The 24,221-nt window shown below is 40.7% G+C and overlaps 3 protein-coding genes across 4 annotated transcripts in view; 2 read left to right on the top strand and 1 right to left on the bottom strand.

Annotated features, from left to right (window-relative positions):
- slc20a2 (solute carrier family 20 member 2) overlaps positions 1 to 5,158 on the bottom strand; it is a 40,624-nt gene extending 35,466 nt beyond the window's left edge. The window contains exon 1 of one of the 2 annotated variants that reach the window (XM_020099206.2): positions 4,885 to 5,158. The gene's annotated coding sequence lies outside the window, so the exon portion shown is untranslated. The remainder of the gene's footprint in view (positions 1 to 4,884) is intronic. The other variant, XM_020099205.2, reaches the window with a different exon arrangement.
- A 4,407-nt stretch (positions 5,159 to 9,565) lies between these two features.
- On the top strand, positions 9,566 to 19,650 carry mthfd2l (methylenetetrahydrofolate dehydrogenase (NADP+ dependent) 2 like). The gene is made up of 8 exons (XM_069523465.1): positions 9,566 to 9,724; positions 11,412 to 11,596; positions 11,817 to 11,939; positions 12,274 to 12,426; positions 13,675 to 13,782; positions 16,520 to 16,612; positions 18,827 to 18,952; positions 19,159 to 19,650. The coding sequence occupies exons 1-8, from the start codon at positions 9,582 to 9,584 to the stop codon at positions 19,272 to 19,274; spliced, it is 1,047 nt and encodes a 348-aa protein (XP_069379566.1). The 5' UTR covers positions 9,566 to 9,581; the 3' UTR covers positions 19,275 to 19,650.
- Positions 19,651 to 20,483: 833 nt separating this feature from the next.
- On the top strand, positions 20,484 to 22,383 carry epgn (epithelial mitogen homolog (mouse)). The gene is made up of 5 exons (XM_020099158.2): positions 20,484 to 20,622; positions 20,865 to 20,990; positions 21,430 to 21,550; positions 21,718 to 21,870; positions 22,183 to 22,383. Exons 1-5 carry the CDS (start codon positions 20,589 to 20,591, stop codon positions 22,235 to 22,237), a joined length of 489 nt encoding a protein of 162 aa, XP_019954717.2. The 5' UTR covers positions 20,484 to 20,588; the 3' UTR covers positions 22,238 to 22,383.
- Positions 22,384 to 24,221: the final 1,838 nt, after the last annotated feature.

Here is a 24,221-nt window from a genome sequence, read left to right as displayed (position 1 = left end):
CCCCAAAGCGACGCTGGGATTAAATCATCAAGAGACTTGCGGAACAGTGATGTTTAAAAAAAAAAAAAGGCTTTTCTAAGCTTCCATTTGTTTTCAGCTTCTTTCTCCATCACTGCTGGCGGCGCGCTAATGTGAGCTCCCCTCAGTTTCCCTCAACAACCCTCGCGTGCTGACCTTTCCTGGTCTGCTTTTGTCCACCGTGCCTGTTGTGACCTTTGTTGGCAAAAAATGAAAACACATGTTCATCAGCTCCACTTGATTGATGACAATGAGCAATAATGTTGATCAAATTGGCACACAACACACACAAACACACACACTCACACACAGCAAGAAGATTGCCTCTCTTTCAGTGCTGTCATGTGATGTTGCCATGGTGAAGGCGGGCTCAGACATAACAGTGTGATTGTGCTCTGTGATTGTGGGTCGATCAGAGACAGACTGTTCCCTCGCTGTGACGCTGCCATCCCCTGTGCCAACTGCCCTTCCACCCACAGAGATACGGACACACCCACTGGCAGAAGGGCCACCCTGCAAGGGGCCCGGCCATCACGGAAACCACCACAGACTCCAGTGCTTTCTCCATGCGTAGTCATTTTCCTCCTTACTTCTTCCGTCTTGTGAGGTGACACCGTAATGTGAACTCTACTCTAAATACCTCCGTAGTAAACACTACAGTGTGTAACTTTTGTTCCTCATATTTTTTTGGTTGAAATATGTTCCAAAGGCTTCTGTGACCCAGATTAATTGAAGAGCTTGGCAGCAGTGCAGCGTGAGTACACGGCGTGAACCAGCAAATCATTCTTAGCTGAAATTCAACATGCGTGACTATTCACACAAGCGCGACGGAATTCAGCAAATAAATTATAGTGATTTTTGTGCCTCGGGAAAAGAACGATGGAATCAACATCAAGCGATGAAGATCTGGTGCTACTTTTGCTTCATTACAGAAAATATGAAATACTTAGATAAACCAAATTTAGACTGAGAGAGGAGAACTTGCTCGGTAGGGAAATTCTGCACTGATGTGAAAACTTACATTGTCTGGGTACAGGTTTGAAAAATATTAATAACATGCAAATAATCACATGACAAAAATGATAATAAGGGCACAGTCACACTTATAGAAAGGAGGTGAATATCGCAGGTCGCGGTTGACAACATTTTACTCCATGCAAAGCCACTCTGCGAATTTGCTTATTTTATTCACCCTCTCGCTCGCACAGATTGGAAGTGAACGTGAGGTGAAGGATTAGCCACTGCTACATGTGCTGCATATTCTGGTGATCATTCTCTGCAGGTTCATCACTTACAAGAGGCCCCTTTCATAATAACACATTATTTTTGCTCTGTCATTAGAGACATCATTAGAAATTGGAATTATACAATTTGGAAAAACATTAAACCTCTGCAATGAAATCATGTATCACACCCTGTGCATTAATCTTACCCCTCCACTGTGTGTCTAATGTGATTAGAGTATTTGAAGGAAAAAAAAAAGGGGCTGGTAATGTAATGTAGTATGACCTGTCCCATGCATAGAGGACATTCTTGTCACGGAGCGCGATGCAGATTTAACACCAACCTGGAACTGGAGGTGGAGTCACAGCAGAAAGTTCTTAGAAACTGTAAACTGCCGATGCACGTGATGCAAGAAAGTAAGCACGACGCCCCCCCCCCAGCCTAAAAACTGGTCTGACACAGCTTTGTCAGCACCTTGTTTGACATGAAAACATTACACAATGCACACATGGTTCTTCTATCCATGAAAAATTCTCCTCCCCCCTTCATCCTCCTCCACTGCTGACAGCCAGCCTCAACACGGAACTTCCAAAACACAAACTTAAGCCGTCTGATCTAACTGCCGTTTACACATGCACCACTCTGCCTGTTATGAAGCACTGGATTTGAGGGTTGGCATAAAGAGAGAGGACACTTTGGTCCAAGCTGTGGGTCTGTGCCTTGTCGTCACAGAACTGGAAATTCACTGTGAATCATTATTACCTCTATCGTGTTTTTATATTTTCTCAAGGGAATTAAACTCAGGTCAAAGTACAGTCAAAGCATAAAATGAATCTGACAACATTTCTGAGAACTCACCTGAATAACATAGCTAGTGACAGAGAAATTTGAATTAGGTCTTTTTCTGTTCAGTGAGACAGCGTCGCTGCAGAGAGACGTGCTGAGGTTCAACGCCGACGTTTACCTGAAATGTTTCTTGGAAAGCAGTTTCCCTCTGCGAGTCAGACGGCCTCAAATTTTCAACAGCTGCAGATTAAACCTTGCGAGTGCAAGAACTATTTTCTAAATCCCTGCATGACCGCATTAAAACCTGTGGCGTAAGCTCAGGGGGCATTTCTTCAACTGGTCGAGAATAACTGCGAGTATCTAAAATGGTAAAAACATGAGTGAAGGGTGGGAGAAGCTGCAAGGGAAGTCTGGCGTCATTTCATCATAAGTTAAGGACACTTAGACGGATGAATACATTTTTAAACAAAGGACAGATGGAGATATTTTTCTTATCATATAGCACAACAACAGAATCCCCAGACTGTGCACATAAAGCATAACATTGTGTTAAAAGAGGGAAGTCATTAATCTCACTGTCTCATCACAATATGCTTTCATATCTGCCTTATAGACTTAATGGCAAAATGCAGGAATCAGTGTGTCTGGTTGTTTCCAGTTTTACGAGCCTCTGCTGCGACAAGGCACTGATGTTGGACTTTCTCCAAAAAGTTTTTATGGTAGAAAACTACGAGAAGAAATGTGAGGGGGTGACAGACGCCAACATTCTTTGTCTTTCTCACTCCTTATCACCGTATGGAGATCAATCATTAACTCACACACCCCATCCTGGCTACATGAATGTTGTGTGCTTCCACCGCCTATAAAGCCAATAGGATTAGAGATATTTAGTGTGTGGTATGTGAATTATAAACCAGATACAAAGCCTGTGTTTGACATACTCTCGTAAAGATAAACTCTGAATTTGTTCCGGTATTTTCCATAGTCTGCCTTTCACATATAGTAAGAATGCAGGTGGAGATTGTGCAGGTCAGATGCAGGAAACAGGTTCGTTAAAAGAGAATATTTAAACGGGGAGCGGCGCCCTGTAGGTCCAACATGCAGGAGGGAGGACATGTTGTATGGATTCCTCTGCGGAAATCACATATTTTTGTTTAAGGCACATTGATACTGGCATCAGCTCTTATCACCAAAAGCTCTAAAATCACATCCTCTTTCCAAATGACACCTTCGACAGCGTTTTCGTTTTTTGCCTGCTGCAGGTTTTCCCGAAATTTCCCTGCTGTATTCCGACATATTTTACCAGGGGCTGGCAGGAAACATTCCAGAATCTGTCCAAAGCAACTGCCTCAGACATTTGCACTCTCACATACAACCCCTTTGTAATATTTCAGGAGAGGGTCCAGACTTCAGTGCATGTCTGAAAGCAGCTCTAGAGGAAGTATTTCACCTTTTATCACTATTTTTTTACAGCTATTGTTAACAGCCACTTCCCAAGTTAAATTTTTAATAAAACACACAAAGCCCTCACAAAGAACTAGCCCACAGTGTAGTAATTAATCTGTCACCAAGTGTTTGCTGATTGCGTGAACGGTCTCTCCCTTATATTGTAAAGATCTTACTATACAAAGTGCTGTGCGATAATGTACGTTGAGATTCTGTGCTTCAAAAATAAAGTTCAATTAAAATTACACACATTAATCAACCAGTTCTAATAATCTAATAATAACAATATGCCACTGACCCTCACTTTTTATACTTCACGTACACATTGCTATTTATATTTGCACACAGTACTTCAGGAACATTTTCACTTCAGGACTATAATTAGCATTGAAGCATATCCAAGTGCTGTAGTTCTACTTTTACTATCACGTAAAGGCTCTGAATCCTTATTTTGCTTTTGTTATTCTCCTCCTGCCTGTGTGTTCACTGTGATTATGTTCCCAGTGTTTGTGCTTGTTCCTGTTGGGAAACAGTTATCTGTCACAGTGACAAAGTAGAGAGGCTCACCCTGGAAAGACTGGTGGGACCTCCGCAGCAGGAACATAGTGTTACCTCACAGTCATCTGGGTTGTGATCACACACTCACACTGAATGTAGGAAGGAACATTTCAGGTTTTTATCCACAGGTAAACAGGCCAGACACAATGAAAGCCTGGGGCCTTGCTGAGAGTCTTGGGAAATCACCTGAGTCACACGTGAGAGAGTCTCACCCAAACTTGTTGTTATTATTGGGGAAATGGGGGCGGGTTGTGGCTGAATGTGCACATTGCGCATGTCCACTTGTCGACCCGCCTTGTCGTCAAACAGTGTGTGTGTCTGCGCAGGGAAAGCTCAGCAGAGTGAAATGAACTCGCGTGATACACAGGAGAACGATTCGACTGTTGCACGAGAGCAGCTCTTTGAATCAAAGCGCAGGACTTTGTGCTCCCCGCTCTCTCTCCCACACCGATCACCGCATCGAGCATCGGAATCGGCGCTATTGTGGTTGAGGTCGCACATGTGCCACCGCTCCATTCACCCGTCCAGATGCGTGCGTGCGTGAGTGCGGTGGCGACGAAGACGCACCGATGTGGATAACGCAGAGACGTCTGGTCCAAACACACGAGCACGAGTGACGAGAAAGTGTGTTGTTAACGCGCAGCAGCAGCTGATTCACCGCACACACACGCGTTTCTACTTCACACACTCACCAAGGCCCCGCTGCTCCGTGAACGCAACCCGCACGCACACGCACACACTCGCCACAAAGAAATGCGCAGGGAAAGTGGCTCAACAGGACAGAAACCTATCGACGCGTGAAAAGACACGGGGGGCAGCGGTTTCTCCTCTCATCAGACAAAATGTACTTACCGACGAAATAGGACGCCACGAGGGGAGAAATGCTGCTCCGTCGGTGCCTCCACGCCTCTACCGCCGCCTGTATTTTCCCAGAACCGCGTTCCTTCCTCCGTGGGCTGCGTCGAAAATGTCACAGATTCCAGCTGCTCGGCTCGACGTCCTCTCCTGGAATGGTGGCACCAGGACTGGACTTCATGCGACCGTGTTGCGCTGAATGACGCCTGCTGCTGCTGCTGCTGCTACTACTGCTGCTGCTCTCATCCGGGCGTTTCGGGTGGGGGGTGGGGGGGTTGAGCCGCCGATCAGAGCAATGCTCAGGATGACAGCTTTGAGGGAGGGAGGGAGGAGAGAGGGGAGAGAGGGGAGTAGTGTGAGACAGGGAGAGAGAGGACTGGTCAATCTGTGGAGGGACTTCATGATGACATACCTGATATCATTCACGTGTCCAGGGGGAAATAAAACAATGGATTCAAATGCCTTTACGCACAGACACGGTGTTCTTAACGTGGGGTTTTATTGTTTGGAATATATCGGATTCATGTGCTCGTACACATCCTGCAGAATATTCAAATTGAATGCAAAATAGCAACAATTTATTTAAATTGTCTCATGGCTCTAAATTATGTTGCTCACTGACTTAATGTGAAATTGTAGGCTTTAACAAGGGGCCTATTACAATAAAAGACCAGTAAACCTGAAAAACGCACAGGACAGCAGCTGGGTGTAACCTTGAATTATGAACATATTGTCCTGTTTCCTTCCAGTAGTCTGCGCTCATTGTGGATTATTTTCATGGTTAATGCGCACAAGGAAAGGACCCGTGCCGAGCCGAGCTGAGGAATGGCTCTGTACCATTCCTTTTCTCAGTTTTCTGTTTTCCCTGGTTGTGCGTACTTAAAGGTAAAACCCCGTGTGTTGCGTGTGAAGGTTATAATCAATGGGTCGATGTTAATTGTGAATCCGTCTAAATATCACCATCTATTAGGCCTGAGGCCACGTGCGCCAGGCATAAACACAAGGCGTGTGTTACATAACAGGCGGAGCCAGTCAACAGGAGTGGGTGGGGGTGAGAGGAGGAGGAGGGGTCGTTTGGAGGGTAATTAAACCAACCTCAACTCCATGATGTACATTTACAGTCTCCACTTTGGAGAGCTATAGAAGACATGAACAATAATATAGAAGGAAGAAAAACCTCATGAGTCTTTTGAACAAATGGTTTCCAGTTTCTTCTTGGACTTTGCCCTTTTGTGGATTTAAAGTTTAATTGACAAACATATGTAGTTTGAAATATGACATTTAGAATTTAATGATAGAAGCATCGGTCCATGTATGGGTGTTGTGATCTGACATATAATTTCCCTCTCAGACGAAAAAAAAACTGGGTCTTGTTGAGACATGACTCCGCTCCATTCAGCCATTGTTGGAGTGGAACAACTGACTCTCCCTGACTCCACACAGACTTCCACCCACGCCTCACTGGGCCCATACCTTCTTATTCCATGCTGGACTTTTACGTCGTATGCATTTCCTCTGCCTACACAAAGCCACAGACGGAACATTTTGTCAGACAACCCTCAGAAGATGTTATCCTATAGAATGAGATGTTTTGCCCAAAGCAAGGAGAGGGCCACAGATCTGCCGGGTTTCTCCTGAAGAGATTCAAATCACAGTAGCTCATCAAAAACTGCCCAACCTGGTTCTGTGAGAGGAGAGGGTTCAAGAGTTTCAGTCCTGGTTGAGTCGGATGATCAAGATGAACTAGTGGCATAAACTCAAATGCGTAACTCTACCGAGGCCCAACATTAACTCTAAATTTGCTAGATTTATGAATGAAAGCCTTAATTGTCATTGTACTAGATAATACAACGCAATTCTCAGTGCAACTTTTGATTGGTGCAAGATAAAAAAAACAGGTTACAACAGACACAAACAATAACATATGTGGTTAAATGATTGTTCTGAACCAAATTGCTCACACTCACAGATACAAGGCCTGATTTGTTTTCATCAAGATCCATGAATTACTCCCTTGTAAATCTGTGAAAATATAAAACAGTGAAACACATTTCTGGATTCACCCATTTGTCTGGATTCACCTCAAAAGTTAATTAATAATTTCTTGTTCATTGAAATCCGTTCAGTACTGTAAGTGTCATTCTGTGGAAAACCTACACTAACCAATGGGAAAGGGCCACAACACAACCTCCTTGGTGGAGGTAATGACTAAGGATTGCTTGAGCCTGGTTAGATCAAATTCTGGATAAAGATAGTAGACCAAGTACAGCAAAGACACAGTTTTTGACATTTTGTAAAATGGATTAAACTGTGCGTGGAACCTATGGATCATCTCAGTGGATGCAGGTCTCATATGTGACCTTCTGACCACAGCTGTCCTCACAAGTTTAAAGATGCTTTAAAAGATGGACGGTGACACAACACAGTGAAAATCATTAAAAATCTTGTAAAGTTTATTTTTTTCACAGCGCACTTGTCAACCAACACTGACAGGTCAGCATCTTGTGCCTCAGATGTACTTTCTGGTCTCTCACAGTCACATAACAAATATCGCAGCTTCATCACAGTAACAGGAAATTGATCCTCTTTGTTCTTGCTTTCCTGGAGTCTTCTCATACCACGTCAAATCCCATTTTTCAACCATACTATTCACAGTACAGCACAACCTATGTGTTGGCTAACAGACCACACATGTAAAAGCCATCAATTAAGAAAACTTTGTCACACAGGATTATACATACATTCTCTATTAGCCTCGTGTCTGGGCAAGCCTTGTTGGGTGTGTTGTTTACCACATTTTCTGAACACACTCCCACCATTCAAACAAACCTTTAGTCCAGATGTGCCAATAATCTTTACAACTTCTCAAAATCAACAACTTGATTCCATGCTGTAATGATATCAACAGCTTAAAACAAACAACATTAATCAGACTCATAACATGTGCATGTGTCTTTATTGCTCCGAGCTTCACACATGACTACTTGAGTCTTTAATCTCTTTCTTTGACACCTCCTTTTCTTATGCCCCTAACTTTTTTTCTTGAGCTGTTTAACACCGATGTGCTAGAATCTAATAACACAACAGAACTACTGTGAGATAGACTGTTTGTCCTTCACATATAGTCACCTGCTGTATATACTGTACAGTATCCTGCACCCAATGGTAACTGTAAAAACAGCTTCCTCACATGAATTGAATCCTGGTTGTTTGTCTTTCAATTTACCGATAAATCATTAGTGTGGATGTTCTCCAAGGAACTACTGGACAGGAGATGCCCATCATCAGAATTGGGTTTATTGCCAAGCAGGTTTACACATACCAGGAATTTGCTGTGGTGTGTTTGTGCAATTATAAATATAAAAAAATATATTAAATAGGAAACAAATTAAAAAGAATAATACAATAGAAAATACTATTGGCAAATAAAAAATATACTATAAGTGGGAGGGATTGTGCAAAATGTACAGTTATTGTAATTTGTGAAGTGTCACAGTCACAGGCAGGGACATCAGTGCAGTTCAGTTCATCTCCTCTATCTGATCACACCTCTGTGCACAAGCTTATGTTAAAGGTCAACATCCATCCAGTCAGATGTTCTACACATGTGTGATTTGAACATTATATTCTGAACTCAAGCTTGAATCTCATTTTGTTGTTTCTGAAATTCCAGGACACTTGACACCATGCAGGCAACGCAACAAAGAATCTGCTGCCATCTTGAGGCAAAGCAGGGCATAGCAGTGACCCTCACTGCTATGCTATGTTATATTGATAAAGATGAATTTTGATTTGATCGTAAATTATGCGGCTGTGAATTCTCAAAGTGAATCAGAATAATTTCACTGTCACTTTAATATAAAATGTATATAATATATACAGCAATATGCATTCTTACATATAGATAAAGCCTGTTTACTGGCCCTTTTTAATTCATTTGGGAAAAAATTGTGGTTAATGGAATTAAGTTTACTTTAGAAAATGTACCTATTACCTTCATACATTAGTTTAGACCATTAGCGAGGTCTATATTTGCTGTAAAAGCTGTGTATTGTTAAGTGTGGATATTTATACATTTCCCTTGTACTCTATGAGATTAAACTCAAGATTTTTCATTTTAATGAATACATGGATCACATGTTCCTCACTTAGATGTCCTGACGCGTATCTGACATATCTCCATCAGCACATACTTCCTTACAGTGACAGCTTAGTAGTAGTTCTGGTGGTTCGACTTTCATCTCACTGCAACTTATTCTTGACTCATTTTCACATTTTACTATTTTTATGTTCTTGTATTTGAATGTGACATGTAATACTGGACGTCTAAATATCCCCCAGGATCAATAAAGTATCTATCCATCCATCCCTTTATCCATCTATATATCTATCTATCTACCCATCTCTCTCTCTATCCATCTATCTATCTATCCTTCCATCCATTTATCTATCTCTCTCTCTCTCTATCTATCCATCTCTCTCTCCATCTCTCTGTCTATCGATCTATCTATCTATCCTTCCATCCATTTATCTATCTATCTATCTCTCTCTCTATCTATCCATCTCTCTCTCTCTATCCATCTCTCTCTCCATCTCTCTGTCTATCCATCTATCTACACGCTGTCCCTAACCCTCCCTCTCACGCGCACACACACGCGCGACGTACACACGCTCCACGACGCACGCACACCAACATGGCGGCCTCTGTCTCACCGCTACGCTCCTCCTTCAGGATCTGTAGCCCGCTAACGTTACACCATCCCCGCTGCCGGGCCAAGCTAAGGACGCACAGAAAATACGAGAGTCAGCGGAGACACGTGCATCAGACTACGAGCAGGTAAACGGCACCGCGGCGGAGACGCCGCAGGATTTCACCCGGTTTTAGCCGTTAATCTGCGGAGGGATGAATGAGCCGCGGCGCCGCAGCCTCACCGGAGAAGGCGTGTGGAGCCGTCACGTGTCCGCGGACGGTGATTGACAGCGGGCTTCACCGTTCACGGCGGAGAGGGCAGGCTCCGCGGATGTAACCCGAGCTGGGGGCGAGAGATCGGGACTGAGTGAACCGAGAACGAGCGCCAAACACCGGGCGCGATTACATAACGCGTCGCACTTTCGCCGGGTGTAGCATTTTGTTGTAGCACCGCATTAGCTGCTAGCTGCTAGATGACGTTAGCCGCGGCTAACACGTCGACGTGAATGAACAATTCAGTGACACTTAAACACATCACGCGGCAAACGCCATCATTTCAAATGCGTGAATAATTCTGCCATTCACGAATAAAGAGCGTTAATTCGTCACTATGGTTACTGGTTTGTGTAGCCACGTCAGTAGCAGAGATCACGTTACCTGAGAGGAGCTCGCTAATTGGTGGGCTGATCGCGCATGCGCACTGCGACACTAGGATTTAAGGTTTTTATTGTCACGTCCTCAGGTACAAGATATTATTATTTCATATACAGGTGTAGAAACATTTATATCAGCAAAGTGTGATGATAAAAACATCAGTGAATGTTGATGATATGTGTGTGAATGTTGGTCATGTGTGTGAGTCAGGTGTGAGTCAGTCTTTGGTGTGTTCGGGCAGGTGGTGTGTGATGGAGTTCACAGCGGTTCAAACAGGTCGTGTCTGGGGTCCCTGGAAATACTGCTGGTCTTCAGTCGTCCTGCGTAGATTGTGTCCAGAGTTGGGAGTTTGATCCTGATAATATGCTTCACCAGTGTGTTTTATATAAATTGTATGAATCGTTGTTTTCTTTACCCTAGACTGGGCCCATTACACTTAAATACTTTATATTTACATCGGGACCGGTACCTGTCTACGGACGCTGCCATGTTTTTTACAGTAGTTCAAGCGGGACAAACTAAACATCTTTTGAGTCGGAACAACTGAAGGATATCACAGGTTCTCTTTCATATTTGTAAGGGGAGGGGTATTCAGCTACAACATGCAGCTTCACCACTAGATGTCACTAGATTCTATAGAGTGAACCTTTAAATGAGCACCTTACTAGATTAAGAACTTTTCATGAATATTAGACATGTATTTGACCCCTAGGTGTAAATTGTGGCCTCTTTATGGCCCCGGTGATCGTGACAATTTCATTACTTCCTCAGATACAAGATAAAATAAATCAACCAGTTCACTAGAATTGAAATGATCAGTTGATTAATCAGTTACTTAGATTTACATTAGAACTGTACAAAAGTGCATTGTCAAATTAGTGCTAACATAATCCAGTATTGTGTTTCAAACCTTGTCTAATGTGAGTATGAAGTTACCTTTGATTTATTCAAATACTTATTAACTTATCTAATCTGTGTTTTGTCAGAAAGTGTGATGTTTTGTGTCACAATTCCAAATCCCAAATGCAATTTTACTGGAACCCATGAATTTTATTTTCAGAATTGTTACTGATTGAATTTCTTTTGTCAAGTAGCCAATAATTAATTTGAATTCTTGTGCTGCGTCTGTTTTTCAACCTGTAATGTGGTATGAGCTGTCTGTATGATTTACGATTTCCAGGCATGCTGCTGTGGTGATTTCGGGGACAGAGTTGGCTCGTCAGCTCCACAGAGAAATCCAGCGTGATGTGGAAGAGCTGGTAGCTCAAGGCAACATGAGACCCCACCTAGGAGTGGTCTTAGTGGGGGACGACCCAGCCAGTCGTACCTATGTCAGGAACAAGACCCGGGCAGCCAGCATCCTGGGTCAGATATGAGCATCACATGCATCTCTGAACACTGTGTGCACATGTGTGCACAATGATTTTTACATTTTTAGACATGCATGAACATTTAAATGCACTTACACATGGATGAACATGTTTTTATGAGCAAAAGTAATTTTAAAATATTTTCACACAACTGTAAATGAACTTGCACATGGCCTCAGTCTTGAACATAAGTGTTATTTGTATGTGCGCTCCAGGTATTTCCAGTGACACAGTGGTGAGGCCAAGCTCGGTGTCCCAAGAGGAGCTGCTGGAGCTGATTGACAAGATGAACCGTGACTGGAGGGTCAGCGGCCTGTTAGTGCAGCTGCCACTTCCTGGTAAACACGTGTCACAGCTGCATGTTTTCCTCACTGACATCAAAGTTACCTAATGTTCACTGCAGTTCAATTTGGGGTGATCTCTATATATATATATATATATATATATACACCTGAACATGAGCATAACACACATATACAATACATAATACATACATACAATTTTGATTAAATTCTCATTTAGGTAAAAAAAATGATTTTGTCTATTTAATTTTAACATTGAATTCATCCAAATACTATGTGTTTGGAGCAGCATGTTCATCGGTAAGTGTTTATTTTCTATGTTTTATTAAATGTGTTGCTGAGTATCTGTCTGTCTCCCTCCCCTGCTCAGAGCACATCAATGAGCGAGCAGTGTGTAATGCCATCGCTCCAGAGAAGGACGTGGATGGTTTCCATATTGTGAATATTGGGAAACTGTGTCTGGACCAGAGATCCATGGTGCCTGCCACCCCTGCAGCTGTCTGGGAGATCATCAAAAGAGCAGGTGAACCACCAAAACCCCTTCCGCTCCATTACCCACACTCAAGTTTCAAATTCTGATTTGAATATTGTTGTTATGTCATAGTTTTAATGGTTTGTTGTGTTGGTATTTTTTACTAATCCTCTATTACAAGTCTCAGGTCTTATTTTGTGCAACCTCTTAGGTTTGTCTAAGCTATTGATTTATTGATTTATTCTCTCTGGAATCAACGAAAGAAGCAGCCACTATGGGGGGCACAGCAATATTACAACCTACATTTTGTCAGTTTGTCATTATTCTCTTGACCAAGTGAATGATGTGCAAATATCGCCTGACACGAACTGGGGCTGCTGCAAATGCAAATACATAGGAAAAAAAAAGTATCTAAATAGTTTCACTGTACTTTTGTTACCTCAGTAAATGTAATGATTCAAATTCGACTACAGGAAGTGTTTGTCACCTTAAATAAGGCATATAAGTCTTCAAATGTTGTCAAGTTACATGTATGATAAAACAGTTCTTTCTGCCTGATGATTTAGATTGTACTGGCTCTACTTGTTGATGCCGGAGGCTGTAATAAATGTACAATATTTGAAAATAGGCTGCCATGGACAGTAAACCCTTGATGTCTTACTGATAAAACCCAAAAGAGGGTGCTGTTGATCAGCTGTTTATTTTTATCTCTCTGTATTGTATGGCCACACCACTGAGCTTTTTGGACAAGAAGGAGTAGACATAATTTTGATCTTCGCATTGAGATCCCTTGGATATTTACAAGAAAATAAATGAACGAAACCCACTTCTCTGCTGTTCATCTACATGTTAAGAATGTTTATAAGGTTCAAGGTATGTGCGAGAAAAAAGTAGAGCTGACCAATATAGATTTTTGAGGGCAGAGGCTGATATTATGGAGTAAAATAATATAGAACATGAACATAAATTCACATTTTTTATGCATTAATGGAAAACCAAAAAATCATCAGGTGAGATATCCTACTACAACTGAAAGAGAGGGTTTAAATAGAGCAATCAGAAGGTGTATAATGAAGGTTTTAATCTATCCATGCACATAAATGGTGTCAATTAACATACAACCACCACTGCAGCCGGTTGCTTTGTTTGTCGGGGTGTTTTCATTCTGTCCCTAAATTTACTAGCTGTTAATCTGATTGAATATGTTGCACATTCAAGTTCTCTTTATCTCACTTTGCAAATATTGTGCAATTGACATCAATTATTTGAAATATTTCCCTTGAAAATGTAATTGTGCAGGTATTGAGACAGTGGGAAAGAATGTGCTGGTCGCTGGTCGCTCCAAAAATGTCGGAATGCCCATCGCAATGTTGCTGCACACTGATCGCAACCATGAACGCCCTGGAGGTAAGCGTGTGTGCGTGCGTGTGCGTGCGTGTGCGTGCGTGTGTGTGCGTGTGTGTGCGTGTGTGTGCGTGTGTGTGTGTGTGTGTGTGTGTGTGTGTGTGTGTGTGTGTGTGTGTGTGCGTGCGTGTGCACACAGATGAGCCAGAATTGTTATGGGGGCTGTTTTTTGTACGTAAATGATGTTGCACCATCTTGTCTCTCCCTGAGGGATAATTGGTGCTTTGTTAGGATGTGATCAATAAGTGAAGGAGGGAATGACGCCTTACCTGAAAAAACAAGAAAAAGAACAAGGGAGTGTGAATGAAAAGTACTGGGCGAGATTTTGGCATTGTGCATCCATGCAGGATATATCAACTTCCCTTATAAGGGTGTAGGAAGTAGGGAGGGGGTTTGGAAAGGCACAGAACGGAATTTACTGCTGTGATGAAGCAACAAGTTGAATTTGACCTGTTAAAGTATTGCAGGTCAGATTTACACAAAATTTAATTTTTTTGCACCTGCATGCAAGTAAAAGTTAACTAGAATTATTATTTTGGAAATACTGAGTTAGAGTCTGAGCAAACCGTTCAGCTGTGTAGATACATGATGTGTCACTGGAGAAATCGTCATAAAAGGATCTTGGTTCCATTGAATGTTACTCACATGTGTTGTGGATATAAATAAGGCCAAAGTAATAAACACATTAACAAACTGATTTAAAACACTGCACGACTTTTACTCTTCGTGTTAAAGGGCTTAGCAAGCTAGCATTATCTTTTGGTGGTGGGTCAGTTTTTATACAGCAGTTACACCTGACAGTTACCATGGATGTGTGTTGCCCTTGAAATATAATGAATGAAATAATGAGCTGCTGCCAAGAGTCACACAAATCAACCAACATAGCACCAACATTACATGTTTTGTTTAATTTGTTTCCATGTTCTTAATGTGACATTTTTAGAATATCTGGGATGTACGAGTGAATGGCTGGAACATTATCACAGACCTGTGGGTCAACAGGATACCTTATTGTGTCAAGGATTAAAAGGAACATATCTGAAATACAGATATATTTTAAAAAATCCATATTATTGAAATATTCATTTGGCCCCTTTGAAAAGATCAATAAAGTAGAATTTTGTGCAAAAACAAAACGAGTAAATGAATGTGCACCAACAGTCAATTACAGGGATACAAAGACGATGATAATAAATCAAGCACCTGGTTTAACTTTTGATAATACACCTCAAAAATGTCAAAACCCCTCAAATGTATTGGTCAGCTGTCTCTCTCTCTCTGCCTTTCCTTACCTTAACCTAAACCTAATTCTAACCAAGTCTTCTCCCTCAAACAGCCCTTTGAAGGAGTGAGGACCAGCCAAAATTTCCTCAGTTTCCAAAAATGTCCTCACTCTGTTGGGTCTATGCTTAAAATTGTGCTCATAAAGGCATAAGTACAGGGACACACACACGCACATAGACCACCAGGTATGTGGTGCAACTTTGATTTGCTGTAACATGTCCTCCCTCCCCCTCATTCTTATCTTGAAGAATGATCCTGCCTGATCCTCTCCAGCCTCTCTTCATTGTCACAGTTCAGCTATCACTCACACAACACACTGCAGAACACATAGATGAAGATTAGGAATACTATTGTAAACATTGTTACCTCACCACCATGTTGCACTTTCTGGAGTAGAGATATATCTTGTTTTTGATGCAGAGCTTCAAGACCAGTGTCAGATACAGGGAACCCGCACTTGGCTATTCATACTTGAAGATGTTTCATGCTGAGGTCATTGTGGAGTGAGCTTAGTCCTGGAAAATGCACACGTGATCTCATCTGCCCTAAAATAAGGCCACTGGTGCTTCCAAAAGCCTCTGTTGAAAAATGTGGCATGAAAAATGAAAGATCTTAAAGTAGTAGTAGTGTGGATGCAGCCTATGTCCCCAAACTCAATACTATTAGTTATGAGGTGAAACATCTCGATTCATGTTTTCTTGGATAACCATGATCGTGATAGATGTTGCAATGATCATAGCAGACTCAACAGCACTAAAAGAAAGAAATGTTTACATTTAAATAAGACAATAAACATATTAATATAATTCTAACATATTTAAAGACTCATATCTTCTCATATATCCTTAGAAAACCAAAGAACAATTGTCTACTAGTAATTAAAAACATGTTTTGATGGTAGAAAATGAAAAAGAAGCTAAAGAACTAATTACAAGTTATGAGCTTAAAGTTAAACTTGATTAACTGGTACATAGAGGACAATACTTACTCATTAGATAAGAGGGCTTTAGGTGATTCAATGCCACCGCTCCTTTCCCCTGAAGGCTCATGTTATATTTAATTTTAAATACAGTAAGGTTTTCTGACATCAGCAGTAGTGGGCTTTGCTTTTGAGTAGACACGCCTCATAAAACCCTGTAGAAAATGTCATTGTTTGTCAGGATAGCTCACTGTCAGCTGTTTTCCGACTGTTGGCAGCCTGTTGCTTCAGTAAGTAATTCTAATTGAGAACTTTCGTTGTATTATCTCCAGATTATCCCCAGTGAATGGTTGAATTTTGTCCTTTTTTTTACTGCTTTAAACACCAGGTATGAAATTGAATCCACCCACATTGTTTCACCGACACTTCTCAAAACCTCGACTCCGAAAGCCAAAGACTTCTCTCGAGTGGAGGGAGAAAATATTTTTTGTTTTAAATGAGTCGGCCAAGCTAAATAAAAGTCTTGTTTCCAATCAGGAGATGCCACAGTGACCATTGTCCACAGATGTACACCGAGGGAGCGGCTGAAGGAGCTTACCAACCTGGCTGACATCGTTATTGCAGCTGCAGGTAAATATGACTTTGATATAAGTAATTACTGTCTTTACTCTTTCATTCTGACAGTAAATCTGAATGACTCAGGTTTTACGATATATTAGTCACCTTTTGGGCTGCAACTAACTGACTAACGTATTACTAATGATTGATTTCTATATCAATCATTTGTGCTATAAAATTTATAACAACACAAACATAGCTCAAGAAAAATCATTTATGTGAATTTTGGAACTGTTTTCTAATATGGAGACTGCAGCTGTGTCTCACTTCACAGGCCATCTCTTTCAGAGGGGGGGCGGCCTTCATGGGCCATTTAGACTGCGAAGGCCAAACAAAAATGAGATGGTTTCTTATTCTGAGGATTTTCTATCTGTATCACCAGCTTATTCCACCCTCATCGTAAGCTTCTTTAAACAGCTACACTTGCTGCAGCTCAGCAAACCAGATAGCTAGCTTGTTGGCTTTGTCACTGGCATGCAATGAATTCTGGGATAGGTTGGCCTGAGACTTCCGCTGCTCAGGAATAGAAAGTTACATTGTCAATTGAAGCAGCCTTGGATTTGGTACAGTGTTGTCGCACCACTGGGAGGTCATCAGTCTTCAAATGTAGCTTCTGAGGGAAGTGGCACCAGAGTTGATAAAACAGTTGCAGATTGATTTAAAGGTCCAGTGTGTAAGATTCAGGTGAAAAGATCTATTGGCAGAAATTGAATGTAGAATAATCCTCCTGATGTTTTCACTAGTTCGTTTCATCTAAATTTTATGAATTGTAGTTTTCTTTACCCCAGAAAAGACCCTTTATATTTAAATACTTCATATTTACATGGAGGGGACCCTCTCTACGGAGGCCGCCATGTTTTTTACTCTAGTCCAGACTGGACAAACTAAACACCTTTTGAGTTTTTATGACAATTAAAGTCTACCACAGGTTCTTTTTCATGTTTGTAAGGAAAGGGTGAGGTTGCAACATGCAATTTCAACACTAGATATTACAAAATTCTACACACTAACTTTAATGTTTGACTTAATAATTGTTGTAAATTCTTTGAACGATTTTGGTTTTCGTCACCAGAAATCTCCCTCAAAAACCTTTAGATTTTTTACATTAGCTAGTTTATTGAGACAGATTCAACTTTAATGAAGTCCCTCTACTTGTTATATTGTACTGAAGCGGCTCTTTCTTCAACTCCACACTCCTTAAACTCCTGTCAGATGCCTTTCCATCATGTTGAGCTGCACACACAAAAGGAGAGGGGGATTATGTGAACTGATAATGCAAGAAGGAGCAAAGATTGTGAAAGTGCTAACCAGCCCTTACTTGAAGTTATGTTATTGTAATCTCAATAATCAACTCTGAAATGTCAGGATATTTACTCGCTCTGCTCCATCTGTGGCCGAGGATTGTCGAACAATAGTGAACTGTTGCAGCTGGAATGTGAGGCCATCAATCAATTCAATATCCCTTTAAAAGCTCTTGAGTAACATAATGCCTAAAGGGGTGCCGTGTTGTCTGCCACGTCAAAGAAATTGAATTAAAGCCGGGACGAGCACTTCACTTCCTTGTCATCTAATTTTCTTACATGAAAGTTTTGTGTATAAGGAGTTGCACTTACACGGTACTGTATAATTACATGAACCTCCAGTAGTTTCAGTGTTTGTTAAAAATCCAGGGTGTGTTGTGGACTGAAATGTTGTGGAACCTGCAGTTGACGTGTCACTGTGATGTCTGTCTGCTATTTATCAGCTATTTTCTACCGTTAAACCTGTCCTTAATTGTTTTTTGGCTCAGATTCGATCCCATTGGTGAGCACCTTCAAAGTGCTGTGGTTGTTACAATAAATATATATTACTTAATTATTTCCTTCCCCGCAGACTCTCAGGTGAGGCGTCATCTTATTCTGCTCTGAAGCCCCAGGTGATAACTGGTAACTGCTACAGGAACCAGTTATTAAAGGAGACAAGTATCACTGCAGCTTTATGTTCAGACACACTGGTCTCATAAGTTAATATAATATCAGCTCTTTATTTTGATCTTTATATGGCTCATTTAAATTTGGATGGTGGTCTTAGGTGGATTTATTCAAGCTGGTTGTGATTGGCAGGTGAGTGACAGGTACATAGAGACGGCCCGGAAAAATGTACAGTGTTACATCAGAAAACCAGTCTTGTAATCCTCTAGGAATAATATTCCCATTTCCTGTCTCTGTAAACTCTTCCTTGTTGTAGGTGTTCCCAGACTGATCACAGCAGATATGGTGAAAGAGGGCGCAGCAGTCATCGACGTCGGCATAAATCGTATCCAAGACCCAAAGACGGGAAAACTCCGGCTCATTGGCGATGTGGACTTTGAGGGTGAATAAAAACACACTCCCTGTGATTATCTATGAACATATATATATGATTTGATCGACACACGCAGGTTTTTGGAAACTAACAGATAACAGAACTCCACCTAAGATCCAGACTCCCTCATGTGATGTTGTTTCACAGATATAAAAGGTGAATTCTGGTTCCTGGAGTAAAAAGCGTGTTGCTTAACTCCACATCATCTGTTGCAGGAGTGAAGGAGAAGGCAGGAATCATCACCCCTGTTCCCGGGGGTGTGGGTCCCATGACGGTCGCCATGCTGATGAAGAACACTGTGACTGCTGCTAGAAACGCACTGATGCATTAAACACAGAATAAAGCCATTCATTTTAATGAATGCTATATAATACAATATGTATATGCATACAGAGATGTATTACTTTTAGGTTTACACACTAACACACACACACACACACTCACACACTTTGCCAAACATCTAACACACTTTTATTTAAACCTCCATGAGCTCAAGACTTCATACCTGCTGGGAAACTTATTTGATATGTACTTTGTTTATATTGTGAATTTGTTCATTTATTTATTTAAGTTATTTATTTCAGAGTTCACTTTTTGTGACTTTAGATTCATATTTTTTCTACTGACTTCGTTTTGGTTAATTTTTGAACATTCCAGATTCACTGGAAAAGGAGTATTAAATAAAAAAAGACAATGCAGTGCAATTATTACAATCTCACGTTCTTTCTGTCAGCTGTTTAAAGATTAGGTTCACATTGTTTGAAGTTCATCCTAAAATCGTGGGCAGGTGTGTGTTTTTTTAGGATAAAAAAATGTGAATTGATGCCTGGACAAGTGCTTTCATCTTGCACTGATGACGTCTGCGGAGTCCCGATCATGGAGTGGAGCTGCGTGCCGTCGAGGTCCCACCAAAACACACTCGACCAATCCCGAGTCGGTCTCAGCTGTCAGTCATGACGTTTCACCACATTTGTTTTATTGCATTAAACAGCTCATCAGTGTGACAAAAACTTCCTAAAACGACAGAAAACCTCTTCAAGATAAATTATTTAGCATGTACTTTGACTTTATAGTTTAGTCCAAGCCCCATTCATTAACACGGAGGAGGTTGGGTTTGTATTCTGCACTGCAGCCAGCCACCAGGGAGCAATTAAGACTCTTTGGCTTTACTTTTGAAGGGCTGTCATGATGTCTATTATATACATTTCATCTATGGCGCTCTTTTTTGGTATTTGCCGTTCTGAGGCTTTCTCAACACCTGTAACCATCAATGAAGCAACCTCTCAAACCGGCAAAGGAGGCATTTTAGTGGAACTCAATCTGCCAGGGGCATGCGTGGGTTCAGAAACCTCCAAAGAAGAAACTACTCTCACAAAGCCTCTGGGTAATCACATGCCCCCACCACCACCACCAGCGTCAGCCCGTAGACATTGTCCCTACATGCTGGGAGCTGTCCTGAGTAAAGGATATGATGCAGATGGTTATTTGGAAGCAAATGCTTCTCATTTTTTAACAAGTCCTCTGTTGTTTCATTGGCTGTTTGAATCGTTTCCGCAGTTGGCAGCAGGATATATAAGCTCGGCACAAACCAGCTGTGGATCACACTGCTCGGTCTCGATCAGACATCACACCAACAGAAGACGAGATGTTTCCAATAAGACAGACCAACCTGGAGAGAGGTAAGCGTCAATGAAGGCACCATTTCTTTGTTTTATACTTGACTCTTGTCTGTGATTCCAGCAAAGCAATTGAAATGTGTTTTTGTGATGTAGCCCTTTTTATAAAAGTAGAAATAACTTATAAATTAAACCACATTGAAGGCAGAAAATACGTTTTGCGGCACAAGGGTGGACAAAATAAACTCTTACAAGATCTAATGAATAAAATTCCTATTTTCTGTCATTTGCCTCCCGTCCCTCAGTCGTCCTCCCAGCGGTGGCAGTGCTGCTCCTCCTGACCACAGCAGGACAAAGTGCGATTCTGACCGACGACCTCCAGACAACAGCAGCTTCTCTTCTTTCAAATACGACCACGCAGCTCAATGCCAGTGAGTGTCTTCAGTGGAGTGTTTTGGTCATTGTGAATTAAAATCAACAGACCAATGAAAATATATTCCTCGCTGAATTTTTGTTGTTTGTGTTTTGTATTCGACTTTTTTATTTTCAAATTGGTTTTACCATAGATTTTGGATTTTTGATACTTTTATCTAACTTGCGTTGCATTTTTTATTGTTTCGTAAACCTCTATCTATACTTTTACATAGTTAATGCTTTGACTTTATTTAATCATTTGTAATTTATTTTATGTCTATAAAGCACTTTAACCTGCACTGTATGAAAGGTGCTACATAGAAAAACTATTATTATAATTATTGTTATTTGTACTATTAATTTCCTGTGGCAGTTAATTGCCTTGTGGCACAGGCTCTCCACAATGTTGTGTTACAAAGTGATGATTGATTATGATGCAACTCTTCCTGTGTGCAGGTGTCGTGGAGTATCCACGGGTTCTGCGATCATTCAGATCATGTGACAGCAAAGATGAAAAATACTGTGGGAACGGCGGCGAGTGCATATACCCCCAAGACAGTAACGAACCCTCTTGCATGTAAGATGAATAAAATTACACACATATACACACACGTCTATGCTGTAGAGGTGCAGTGTGTGTCGTGAATATGTTTTTAGTTGTTGTCATTAAAAAACTGTGCCCTCACATGTTGGTTCGTGTTCACCTGTGGAATGCACTCACATACCTCTCTGTCTGGTTTACAGCTGCAAGTCCTCATATAGCGGCGCTCGCTGCCTCTTCTTCAGCGAAATCGTTTATACTCTGCCTGAGTTAGAGCGGCTGATCGGCATCAGCTTTGGGGTCGTCATGCTCCTCTTGATCATGGCCATCATGATTTACTGCTTTATCAACAGGAGGTGAGAATCTACTGTGTGTGTTTTTGTTATCGAGGTATTTAAATATAGAAATTAAACCACAAAAATGTTGATCTAATGTTGATCTAATACCTGTTACAAACTGACAACTTTGTAATTTGGTAACAAACATTTCCCTGATTCCCTTTAATTGAAAACAACATTTGTCTGGGTTTTATTTATACATCGAACACAATTATACATTTCCATTGTTTTCACATTTGTGCATTTGTTGAGCAGATCAGTTCACAGCTGAATGCTACTTCTCAAAAACGTCTTGAAGCTCTAATACAGATGTTTGTTTGTTTTCTCCAGGTGTATGAAATCTGCACCACTGATAAAATCTGCACCCTCTGAAACATCAGTGTGACTGTTGACACTCCCTGTTCCTCCTCCTCCTCCTCATCTTCATCACTGCTACCACCATCGTCAACGCTGACACACAAAGCACTCGAGATTCTCTAAAAGCTTTTTGTGTTTTATTTGACAAACATAAAGAAAACCACTATTTATTTTCACACAATCGTTCAAACCAGCAGATGCATTGACATGAAGAGGTCCAGATGACGTCAAACAATGTCGGTGACGTCAGACATGGTTCGGCCTTTTTCGTTTTACAAACAGGGTCAGATATCAATCATTTTTTTGTCCTTTAAAAACAGAGGAGAAATTATGTTAATTTATTGTAATATAGAATTTAACTTATTGAACGTAGTGTTTATTTAAATGGTTGTCATAGATTTACGGAAATTAATATTTATATGTTGCTTGAGTGACTTTAGTTAAAAAGGTGAATCAACACAAACGCACATTATCAGAAACTTATCGATGAAGTTTCTTCATTCATCATTGTTCTCAAACCAGGAGCCTTGCAACAGGAAATCACTTGTAAAATTGAATATTAATGTCTCTAATGTAACACAGGTTGCATGTCAGTGAACATGAACTGAATAAATAAACATGGAAACAAATGGCAAAGGTGCTCTCTGTTAATCATGAAGTGTTTGAATGAATATTCTGTTGTGTGCACAAGTCTACATAGTGATCATTTAAAACAATACAGAGGAAATTAAAACACAGTCCCTTATCATGTATCATTTTTCTGAAAATACAATTAAAGAAATATTACAGGTTAGCTCAGAATTAACCAGGTTATATAGTGTCTATCTGCTCTGGTACTAAAAACTATCCCTGGAATAATCTGAGTTTCCATCAGCACGATGTGACGACGGAGACAGAAACAGCCCCTCCTTGAATTTTTGTGTTGCCTGCAGGTTTTGTGTTTTCGTTTGTCTTTGAAGAGTGAAATTGTCCAAACCACAGGAGTGTGCCACCACACCCACACTGCAGAAGAGCTCATTGGTTTTTTTAAAAATCTTTCTGTATCTGCCTCTTCTACCTAAAAGTGTTAAATTACTAAATGGTCTGAAGCGTCTCTAACCCAAACTGGCTCTCAGTGTACCTGAACGCAGCACTGAGCCTCCTCCTGTCACAGACCTGTGTTCAGAATCATGGGGAACAGTAAAACATCGGTAAGTTGTGTTTTTAACGTTTACCTGAGAGAAGTCAGGGTCACAGGTTTAGTTTGACTCTGCTGTGATTAGACTTGGTCAGTTAAATACATATTAAAGCCACTGAAAAATAATTAAATACATAGAGTAAACTACTCAACTGTAACCTGTATAAAGTACCTGAAAGTACTCAATATAACTTTTTAGGTCTCGTTAAAGTTCTTTAAATAGAATGAAACAATTTAATCTAATCTAGTATAATTACTCACAGGGTCCACAGCTTTAGATATATTACTTCGTTTTTTACATTAGACCCCTTTAAGTGCATTTAGTGATTTTTTTTCTTTTATTGAATAATTTTCCTCTTTATTGTCCAACTAAACTTGTACTTGACTAAAGGAACCTGAGTACTACAACATTATACTATTACTCAAATGCATTTAACTCCATTACGTTTAGTAATGGAGTTAAATGCAATGTAAAAATAACAAACACTCAATTTATAAATCAGGAAAATGTGAAATGCACTTAAATTGACAGAAAATAAAACAAAAAGGTCAATAAAAGGTCTTATTTTGCAGAAACAGAAGCATGAAATGAAAATGGACTGTAATTTACCAGTGTACTGTAATGATTAGTATTTAGTACTTAGTTACCTTTACCTCTGCTGATACTTGATGATAATGTTTCTATTCTGTGAGGATTTCCCTTTTCTACCTCAGTGTGTTTCTGCAGAAACAAGTAGTTTCAGAAATCCACCTGAGTGGAAGTTTTGGAGTCAGATGAAGGACTCGGGCACATACCTGTGTTAATGAGGTGACGCCCAGAGCCTGAGGGAGTTGG

The sequence above is a fragment of the Paralichthys olivaceus genome, chromosome 4, assembly GCF_024713975.1.
Source record: "Paralichthys olivaceus isolate ysfri-2021 chromosome 4, ASM2471397v2, whole genome shotgun sequence".
Lineage (NCBI taxonomy): Eukaryota > Metazoa > Chordata > Actinopteri > Pleuronectiformes > Paralichthyidae > Paralichthys > Paralichthys olivaceus.
This window is presented reverse-complemented; position numbering and strand designations above follow the sequence as displayed.

What these genes read in the sequence shown, in the direction of transcription:
- mthfd2l (XM_069523465.1), top strand. Translation starts at nt 9,582, where the DNA reads ATGGCGGCCTCTGTCTCACCGCTACGCTCCTCCTTCAGGATCTGTAGC. An exon ending in GGAGATCATCAAAAGAGCAG is followed by an intron (nt 12,427 to 13,674) that starts GTGAACCACCAA and finishes GTAATTGTGCAG; the next exon opens with GTATTGAGACAGTGGGAAAG. An exon ending in CAACCATGAACGCCCTGGAG is followed by an intron (nt 13,783 to 16,519) that starts GTAAGCGTGTGT and finishes GTTTCCAATCAG; the next exon opens with GAGATGCCACAGTGACCATT.
- epgn (XM_020099158.2), top strand. Translation starts at nt 20,589, where the DNA reads ATGTTTCCAATAAGACAGACCAACCTGGAGAGAG. An exon ending in ACAGACCAACCTGGAGAGAG is followed by an intron (nt 20,623 to 20,864) that starts GTAAGCGTCAAT and finishes CCCGTCCCTCAG; the next exon opens with TCGTCCTCCCAGCGGTGGCA. An exon ending in GACCACGCAGCTCAATGCCA is followed by an intron (nt 20,991 to 21,429) that starts GTGAGTGTCTTC and finishes TCCTGTGTGCAG; the next exon opens with GTGTCGTGGAGTATCCACGG.